The 10,663-nt window shown below is 41.2% G+C and overlaps 1 protein-coding gene across 1 annotated transcript; it reads right to left on the bottom strand.

The window, feature by feature from the left end:
- Positions 1-5,483: 5,483 nt before the first annotated feature.
- LOC142496941 (nicotinamide N-methyltransferase-like) lies at positions 5,484-9,550 on the bottom strand. Its single transcript, XM_075604057.1, has 3 exons — positions 9,305-9,550; positions 6,721-6,928; positions 5,484-6,129 (listed from the first exon to the last, which is right to left on the bottom strand). The coding sequence occupies exons 1-3, from the start codon at positions 9,453-9,455 to the stop codon at positions 5,694-5,696; spliced, it is 795 nt and encodes a 264-aa protein (XP_075460172.1). The 5' UTR covers positions 9,456-9,550; the 3' UTR covers positions 5,484-5,693.
- Between the last annotated feature and the right edge of the window lie 1,113 nt (positions 9,551-10,663).

The raw sequence follows: 10,663 nt of genomic DNA, 5'->3' as shown, positions 1-10,663 counted from the left end.
CCATGGACTCAATAAAGATCGGACGCCATGAACATTTAGCATAAATAAGTATTACATACTGTAGATTGCTCAGCATATTTACTGTTCCATGGATTAGTTGTGATACTTTTAGTGAGTGAGCATAAATCCTCACTAAATAAGTACACGCTGGCCAAATTATGAAACCCGTCATAGGCAGATTTAGTAGGAAATAATAACTTTAATCTTTCACTGACTTGCATTGAACAGAAACAGCCTACTTGGAGACAAAGGAGAAACATTACGAATATAAATTGGGGCTGTCGCCTCCATCCAGGGGATGGGGGCCTGTATGTATGTATACAAGTAAAACAACTGTATCTGCAAACAGATTTCCACAATCAATGTAAAAAAGAATAATGTCTTGCTGGTCGACAACTTTTTTTAGATGATTTCACTTGTTATACTGATAAAAAATGGTTGCGGTTGAAGTCCTAGCCATACTTCATAGACCGGCTACTGAAAATAAATGTAACACCCCTCTTAAAGGGTTACTGAGTTGCTATGGGGATTCAGATGTCGCGCAGGTATTTTAAGGAAGAGGGACTATTCTGGAAGTTGGGGTTCCAGAAAAACAAGAGGAGAGGAGCCTCGGGATAGTAGATACCCGTGTTTTTACAGTAACAGTGTAGAGCAGAGTCCCCTACTGTATTATGCTATAGACAGGGACAGTAACATTGGTAGTTTGGATCCCTAGAGAAGACTGAGGGAGTTCAGTATCAGTTGCTAAGTATGAAATGGCATGCACCAGAGGGGCCTCATTAACGAGGAGTCCCAGATGCTTGCAGATCGGCACTAACCACGGATCTGCATGGATATTCCTCTCAGGCTGAAGTGGAAGTTACATTTACCATAAAGGCCAAGGTATTGGGTTACATATAAAGGACCCTCTAGGTTCCTCAAATGGGTCTAGTATTATTGAGAAATAGGAGAGAGGTCCCACATCAAAGAGAAGGGTGGGCTTGTCTCACTTCTAAGTCGAGCAACTATGCAAATGTGCCTCCCTTCAAGTGATAAGAGTGGGCACTGATGGAAGAAACGTATTTGTGTATGTCTATATATAAAAATACTGTACAACATATGAATGAGTGCTCACTGTGCTTGGGGACACGAATAAATGACAGTTGTACTATAAACGTTCCTGGCACCCATTATTATACCACCTTGGTACCTCATTGCCAGCCGCCTGAATTCCAGCACCCTGAGTCAAGTTAACCATGTGAATTAACCGTATACACCCCATACCAATGTCATCTCCCTTAGAAGCCTTTCAGGGATGGTTACATAAAGAAGAAAAACTATAATGTACTAAGAAGTGTGGTAAGACTATATATAAATGTATGTATACAAGAATAAATTAGTCATTATAGGTTTTGATTTTTCTTTTACAAATTTTAACCCATCCCCTTGGATTTGTTCTGAAGATCCGGTAAAAATAAGAAAGTTCTGACCAGTGTCGCTGTCATGATGGTCATTAAGAATTCTATTTGGTGTATTTAATGTTTAGCACAAGAGGTATGTAGCCCCCTCTTTGGAGACTACAAGTTCTGTGAAGGGGTTAATGCCTTAAAAGCTTAACTGGGTGGGATAACTTAGTGTTAGCCCCTCCCCTTTTTACCCTTTGACCAGTGATGCCATGATAGGGAACATATAAAGTAGGGTATATATATAGCCCTACCCTTTGTTATGGAAGCATGATCTTCATTGTTCTGACTGGGGTCCTCATTGTGAGTGCTGTAAACAGGTTTGTGTATTTAGATATGCATATTAAGAGATGTTGTTTTCAGTTAGGAACGTGCCCCGATCTAAGTGAGCACCAGTAGTAAGGGCACATGATTGTTCTCAGTATTGATAAGGATCCTGCATGATAATGGTTAGAGTTTTCGGCATAGTAACTCCGGAGTATGTTTGGTCCAGACAAACCATAATGTTCCCTTTTCATTCCTGATCGAATGGCATGGTGGAACTATTCAATACATAGGGTGCTAATTCAGGAGCCCAAAGTGTATACCCGAAAGGCCTATTTCCCATGTGGTGGGCATTACTAACTCTATGCAATACTACCAATTTGGCCAGATACTACAGGCAACAGGTTAAATACGTTCCCAGCAAATGAGTGAGAGCTACCGGGTTAAGAAGTATCAATATACAGTATATTGTTTGTCACAAGTTTTCTGTTATGTAAAAAGTCTATCAATATCTGGGGCGCGTGATAGATGGCTGTCTATTAAAGCACCTTTTGATTTATAAAAGTTCCTGGCGCCCCTCTTTTTTCTATCTGCTTATTCACACCACACCTGCACCTACCCAGCACCTTACGAAGGCCCGAGAGACTGAGCACTGCCAAGGTGTATAGTTAACACATAATGTGACCTCCTTTAGAGTTGGATAAGGAAGGTTACAGGTAAAACAGCAATCACCGATTATGCAAACAGAGTTTATTCAAAATAAAGCAGAGCTCTTCTATGCACATTTACACCTTTATCTGATAGTTAATATCTTGCCTGGCACCACTCCGGCTGCGCTTATAGTGCCAGTTACGGCTACGGCTACTGATGACGTCACCCGTCTCCGTAGCCATAGCAGAAATTGTAATCTGTTTTGGAGATGTCTCTGGCTACAAGGGGAGTGATGTCAGGCAAGGGGGAAGGCATAGGGGCGGAGACAAGAGCAAGGGGCAAGGCTGAAATGGAGTTGTAATTTCTGTTTGTATGCTGAATTTACTTTACTTTTACTGTAAATTACGGGAGAATTTACTATTTTAAAGTTGTTAATATAGTTTGTTTCACCACACACACACACACACACATCCTCCCTCTCCATGCACATCACACACACAACCCACCTTTTCCTGCACTCACACACACATCCCCCCTCTCCCTGCACTCACACACACACACACATTCCCTCTCTCCCTGCATCAGAAGCTATATGATTGGTTTATATCCTGTCACATGGTGTGACAGTCGCTGTAAAAATCAAATTCTACTGACTTCAGAGATTTCGGTCGAACCGTCGCTCCATCGCCGTCACGCCTACTATAAGCGCATGCAACGGATTCAATGCATTTGTTTTGAAGTGCCGTCGAGTCGCCATCGCCAGCACTATAAGCGCATCCTTAGGTTTCGTTTATAGTGCTGGCGACAGCGACCGATGATGTCACCCATCACCGTCGCCACCAGCGAAAGTTGTAATTTGAATTGAAGCGACTGTCGCCAGCGACGTCACCAAAAGGGGCGGGCCATAATCTCTGATTGGTTTAGAGACAGTCACATGTGGCGACTGTCTCTAAAAAATCAAATAGACCCGGCTTCCAAATTTTCAGACACTCCGTCGCTCCATCGCGCTTACTATAAGAGCTGGCAACGGAGTCAATTGATTTGTTTTGAGCGACGTTTCATCATTGTCGACATTGCAAGGCACTATATGTGCAGCCTTAGAAAGCATAGACCTTCAGCTGCACAACAGGCCATATTGGCTGAGTCCAACTTCTGTGTCATCTGGCGAAGACGTCATGTGGAAATGGAGCCATAGACCTCATTACGGTTTGACTTTGACTGTGAACATAAGACACGTTGACTTGAATGGGCCAGGAGGGCTCTTAGGAATTCACACTGCTTAGTACGACTGTGACAGGATGAATGTAAGACACCAGCCCTATGCCTGGCAGACCTATGTGTAGGTCTGCTGTCCAGCAGTGACCTGGTTAATCTCAGCTGGGAAAAGGCTGGATTAATTAGCCAGGTCCAAGCTACCTCATTAAAGTGCTTTAAAAACCCACGCTTCTCACTTTTGCCAGAGTCCATCTGAACCAGGGAGACACATGCTGGAACTTTGGAGGGAGAACAACTGGACTGAAGGTCTGTCATTCTGGGACATTTATGCCTATGCTATTGCTACTCTGGGCTTTGAACAGCCCTAGTTGGGGAAAGGGGCCAAGCCCTGCTCAGCACATCTGTCTGTTTGTTTATATCTGCTGAAGAAAATCTAAAGGTGTCTATCAGAGGGTCCCGTTCTTAGAAGCCCAGACTTTAATAGGCTTTTTATCATGAAGACAGATGTATCAGAGATAGGGCTAGGGGCAGTGCTAACAACAATTTGAGTGGGGAGAACATTTGATCCTTTTTCTAAGTAGAAAATTGTTCCTGAAGGAAAAAACTACTCTGTGATTGAGAAGTGGGCAATTGAGGCCTTGAGGCATTATCTGGTGGATGTCCATTTTACTCTGGTGACAGATCATGCCCTACTAAAGTGGCTAAATTCAATGAAAGCCTCCAATGCTAGGTTGACCAGTGGTACATGGCCCTCTAACCCTTCTCGTTTGAGATTCAGCACAGACCGGGGAAGCTAAACGCAATTGCGAATTTCTTCCCTCGCGAAGGGGTGGATGGTCATGATTCAGCCGTGCATGGTCCTAGCCACACACTATCTGGAGGAATATGACAGGGTTAATATAAGACACCAGCCCTATACCTGGAAGACCTATGTGTAGGTCTGCTGTCCAGCAGTGACCTGGTTAATCTCAGCTGGGAAAAGGCTGGGTTAATTAGCCATGCTCCAGCTTCCTCATTAAGGTACTTTAAAAACCCAGGCTTCTCACTTGTGCCAGGGTCTGTCTGAACCAGGGAGACACGCAGGAATTCTGGGGGGAGAACAACGTGGCTGAAGGTCTGTTTTTCTGGGACATTTATGCCTATGCTATTGCGACTCTGGACTTTGCACAGCCCTTGTTGGGAAGGGGCAAAGCCCTACCCAGGACTTATATTTCTATTTATTTATATAAGCTAAAGAAAAGCTGTGCTATTTTCTGTGCCATATATTTTAGGCTAAATAAACAAGTAAACTCAGAACACCCACGTGTCATTGCATTGTCCCTGCAACAATGACCCAAAGTGTTATCTAAAATATCTAACCACATGTACTCAATCTAACACAGTATTGCAAAGCAATGTATGTAAAATGAATATTTCTTATATCTTAGTAAATACAGGCATACCCCGCATTAATGTACGCAATGGGACCTGAGCATGTATGTAAAGTGAAAATGCACTTAAAGTGAAGCATTAACTTTTTTCCACTTATCGATGCATGTACTGTACTGCAATCGTCTTATACGTGCACAACTGATGTAAATAACACATTTGTAACAGGCTCTATAGTCTCCCCGCTTGCGCACAGCTTCAGTACGGGTATGGAGCCAGTATTGTTGTTCATGACGTGCTGTCAGGCGCATGCGTGAGCTGCTGTTTGCCTATAGGGCGATATGTCCTTAGTCGCGAGTGTACTTAAAGTGAGTGTCCTTAAACCGGGGTATGCCTGTAGTGCCCTTATGTTTTCAGTGCTGGAGAGGCTGCAATATTGCTTAATACACCAATATACATTAAAACCCCCAAATTCTCCAAAGTTACTAAATTGTACTAAGTCTTAGCACATCTTACATACAATCAGTGGGATTTAAGGTAAACTAACTAGACTTAGCACGTACTGTATTATACATTTGGTGGCCTATGTGTAAGTGAATGAATAGTATGGCCCACATTTCCAACATATCCAACATTTCCAACATTTCCAACGTTTTGCTTATTTTATTGATAAGCTACTAAAATTTCCTTTTTTTTTTTTGCTCATCAAACACCTGCATTTTAACAAGTTTATAGTATTGATGGGTGAGGGGCTTACAGATTGTGTGGTTTACGAGCATGAACAAAGTAATAACCATCATAATTAGTAATGTTTATAGCTGACCGGTCTTCACGTGGAACTACCTCCAGTTTTTCAATTTCATAACCAGCCCCTTTAAAAGCCAGTTCCAGGTCTTCCTTTGTTAAGGTCATGGAAGAAAAACACTTTTGGCCAACAAAGTAAAAGGAAGAATTTAGTACACTCAGAACGATTAAGTGACCTCCGGGCTTGATCAGGTCATGGAAATTTTTCAGGGTATTGCGAAAAGACTCGATATCCTTGCAGGGAGCTTCCAAGCAGAGGCAACTGAGCATGCAATCTACTGGTGGCAAAACATCAGGCTCAAATGGGTTACTTTTCAAGACATCACATGTTAGGACTTGTTTCACGGTTCTACGGAGTTTATCTTCCTTTTTCTTCCAGTTTTCACTGTCAAAAGAAATAAACATTAAATGCATTTTATTGCTTGTTTGATATCCCTATGGATGGAATGTTTGATCTTAGACCATTTGGTACATTTTCTGTGTTTACATCACAACATATTTTTCCATTTTCTCTGTTAGGCTGAAAATCCCTGACACCAGTTCATTCAGGGTAGGATGCAGAGGGGGTCTATTCATTTAATGATATTGCAGCTGAGTGAATGGAAGAGTTTTTGTTAAAATTATGAATGTTAAATTATATACACACACATACATACATATGTAGCATGCTTAATTATAATGAATATCAGAGCTTGATCTGCATTGACTGCTATTCAAGTCAATGGCAATTAACACTGATCAAGCTCCAACACACATTTTTTGGAGAGAACACTCCAGAGAGACAATTCTCCTCCATTAACATTTATTAGATCACAAAGGTTGAGCTGAAGTCTTCAATGTTCACTACCCTTCATGGAACTGACTGAAGATAACTGTGCTGCAGGAAGAGTCTTCCACTGTGTTTCTGTATTTCACAGTTATACAGGAGAGAATTGTACAGTGTGTTACAGGGTAGAGAACATTGTCATTTCCATACCTGTTACCTTCCAGTTCACAAACAAATTTGGCCACTGGACTCCAGTCGAAAGCATCTGGATCTTTCTTCAGCCATTTCTGCACCTCAGCACAGTTTTGCTCAAGAAAATCAGAAATAATAATGTTCTTAAACACTTCACAAGCTGACAGGAGTGGGTAGATTGTTGGCCCAGCACCGATATCAATCAGAGTGTCTCCTTCAACACCACCTTATAAAAGGGATTATGAAGAAGAACAAAGAGCTATTCAGCAGATCAATAAATAATACCCATAACATTTTCCAATGGTGTACATTAATAATACTTTCTATGCAGATAAGGAATATCCTAGACATTGACCCCACCAATAAACCATATGTGGTCTTATCTGCAATAGTCAAATGCTTATCAAAGATACAGAAAACATTATTTCAGGCATACAGTATCATCTCCATGAAGTTCCCTACGACCTGCCATGTCTACTCTCCGCATGTACATGTGAGGATCAGCTATACGGCATCTACATGGGAGCAGGGGGACATCTGAAAAGTTAATACTACAAATAAAATATATGAAGGACTCCCGTCATGGGCCATTCAAATGTATAGCAGCTCTCCATAACCCTACCTTTCTGCATTGCTAATAAGGATAGTATAGAAGGTTTGCACATTTCTGTATCTTAAAAGAGCAATGTTACTATTTTTTTAACATAGGATTGAAGTCGGGGGTCTCTGTAGCTTAAACCCCGTTAATTTCAGCTCTGGGAACCCCCTGCTTCCCGAGATACTCACCTCAAAATGGGATGCAAGTTTTGAGCTCCCATGTCACGTTTGCCAATAGGAAGCCACACCGGATGATGTCACGGCTTCCTATTGGCCCGCAGGGCACAGGAGCTTTGAAAAGGCGCCGTTACGTGATCCCTGCTAGCTGAACGGAGCGCCTACCAGCACCGGTAAGTATCTCCAGAAGCAGAGGGTCCCCAGAGTTGAAATAACTGGGTTCAGATCCGAAGAACCCCTGCTTCCATCCAATTTTTTTTTTTACATTTGCAAAAAGTTTCCCCGCATGGTTTGCCTCTTTAAGATGAGAAGAAGGCTCCTGGTAATGACTTCATCACATCCAAATTAGTTATCTTTTATGATAAGCAAACCCTATTATTTGCTTTCCAAATTATTCAGGGATCTAGTAATAACTCATCCACAGGAAATACTTTGGGGCATAAATAAAAGCTCCACAAATCAGCTTGAAATTATTGTTATGATGCTTTTAAATCAAGAAATGAACATTAAAATCTCCTTTAACTTGGGTTTTCTAATGCCACGTTAGCTCTATTTGGTATTAACTGCTTACATGGAGCAGTTGGTGATATTTGATGCACAAATGAAACTGGCAATTACAGTATTAGAGTCGTGTGGCTGCAAAACTGGAGAAAATCTGCACCTAATAAAAAAATCCAATTATATCCTCCGAAAAAAAAATATTTGATACATCTGGTGCAATTTTGTTCTCCAGTTTTGACCTGGTTTTTATTTTTTTTCAGTTGGGAGACTTTGATATATGGCTTCATAAATGTCCTTTATCATGATTTAAATACCCCTTATCTTGGTTAAGGACATGATGGAGGCTATTTGCTAAAGTGTCTTGGCTACAAAACTGGGATAACCTGTATATTAGCATTACTACACAGTATCAAAGGAATAAGTTGTGCAGCTTGCAGTGTGATTCGTTTTCTTGTATAAATATGGGGATATTTATTTAGCTGGCTTTGCCCCTGTTCTGCAGCCAGAAAACTTTAGTAATTCACCCCAATAACCAGAAATGTAGATAAGGGTATTTGATCATTTTTGATGTTTAGAAAAAAAAACTTCCTTCCAGGTCCCTAGCTCCATTAGAACAGAGGGTTAAAATACAAACATCGGTTAAATTCACTGTACGCTGTATACTGTACTTTGGAATCTGCTTGAGGAGGATGCACCATATTATTATGCAACAATTAACTGCTCTAATACTGTATTGGATTAAGTGCATTTCTTTCTCATTTTAAAAGGGATACATTTACATATAACCATTTAACCACCAATCAAATATTCTAATTACTTTTTCTACTTCTATACTGTACCTCTGTCTTTTCTTATTTCCAACTACTAACCAACATACTCATTAATATATCACAGTCCGTTGTTTCTCATGCTTCACATCTCTCTCTCACATGCACACACACATAGAGTACACGCGTGCGCACACACACACACACACACACACGCACACACACACTTCGCTTACTTACGATTGCATTACACAAACAAAAGTAGTAAACTTCTACACAAATTGTATTTGAATCTAGACAAAATTAATTGTGCTTTTTACAATGACAAAATGTAAAAAAATATTAATAATATTAAAACGGTTTAAATTTGCATTTAAATGTTTACTTATTTCAGTAGATAAACAGTTATGAACAATAATGGCTAGCTATTGCACACAGAGAAAGGCATATATGCTAATAACTATGCGTGCTGTATAGCGTCAAGATAAACCTACTGTAATTACGTGATGTATGAAAAGAAAACTGTCTAATTTAATTGACATTATTTAAGTTACAGGTACCTGGGGTGAAGGTTTCATGAAGTTTTCTTAACGCAAAGTCCAACCATTCTCTTTTCATCGCTCCATTTTCTGCAGAATAGTATGTTTCAAGGTAGTCTTTAGGATTAAATTCCTGTATATATGTTTCCTGCTTGGTGAAAGATGTATCCATTATATCTACAGTTACCGGTAACAGCTGCTCAAACGTGCCTGCTACTGAGAGGTGTTCCTGTATTTAAACCTGCAAGAATCTGACACCTTGACATAACAATGAGAAAGGTTACTGCCCCGTTTTGGATCATCCATCAGTGTGTTTTATAATTGTGTGTCAACATGAGTCACAAGCATACTGTACGTACATTTGAAATATGGGTCTAAATATATCAGTTTATCACAGTTAATTGCTCAGATTTGGGTGTTTATGTGGAGCAAATGGAAGTATTGGAAGGAGTTATAAATAACAATTATGTAGAGCCATATACTGGAAACAGAACAATAGTCCCATCATGAGAGGGAGGCCCGGCGCGTGCTTACGTCAGAGGGCCCGGCATGGGACAGTCAATGAGAAGGGAGGCCTTCAGCTGGGGTGAGCTAGGGCCCGGCGGCAACTGCTTTGTTTGGTTGTCCCCACTCTTGGCGGCACTGGGTGGGAGGAGTGAGTATAGGAGCAGGGAGGTGGGAATTCTGCAGGATGGAGGAGGGGTTTTGCAGGACCAGGAAAGGGATTTTCGAGGAGGGAGGACAGAGTTTCACTTGACAAATGAGTATGTCCTAAAATGAACACTGAATACTGCATGTCACGGGAGACCAGGTTCTTTACACCTTTTTACCGGGATCATTCATTGAGCAAAACAAGGTAGCGAAATCAATTGTAATTTATTCGGCATAAATTTGCATTCACACAGTGAAACACAAAATACAGACGAAAAGACACACTTACTGGGGGTCTGGGGTTGACAACTAGACTTTCCTAGGTGCAGAGAACTCTATGGGAGAGTTTTACCCTGACCGAGACTTAGCCCAGAATCTCCTGGAACTCAAATCGGCATAAAATCCCAGCCACGACCGCTACGTTAGTTTCTGAGAACTTGGGCACAAAAGTCGGGATTGTCTCTGGTGTGCAGGCTTTTCAGTCTTGAAATCGAAGCCAGTTGCTTTGCTATTTTGCACAAAGCAACTTTGAAAAGCCCGTCCATGACTCAAGAGGAACACACAATCTGATTGGCTCACGGCTTCTTATAGTATTTCCTGCTTCATTAATAAAATATAAGCAGACTGGACGGCCAATCAACGGGTGGGAACTTTCTCAAGCACCAAATCAGAGTCAAGCCGGGTAGAAATGCCGGGTCAGCTGGAAATTTGTAGCCAAGGGACATGCGC

This window comes from Ascaphus truei, chromosome 6, assembly GCF_040206685.1.
Source record: "Ascaphus truei isolate aAscTru1 chromosome 6, aAscTru1.hap1, whole genome shotgun sequence".
Classification (NCBI taxonomy): domain Eukaryota; kingdom Metazoa; phylum Chordata; class Amphibia; order Anura; family Ascaphidae; genus Ascaphus; species Ascaphus truei.
This window is presented reverse-complemented; position numbering and strand designations above follow the sequence as displayed.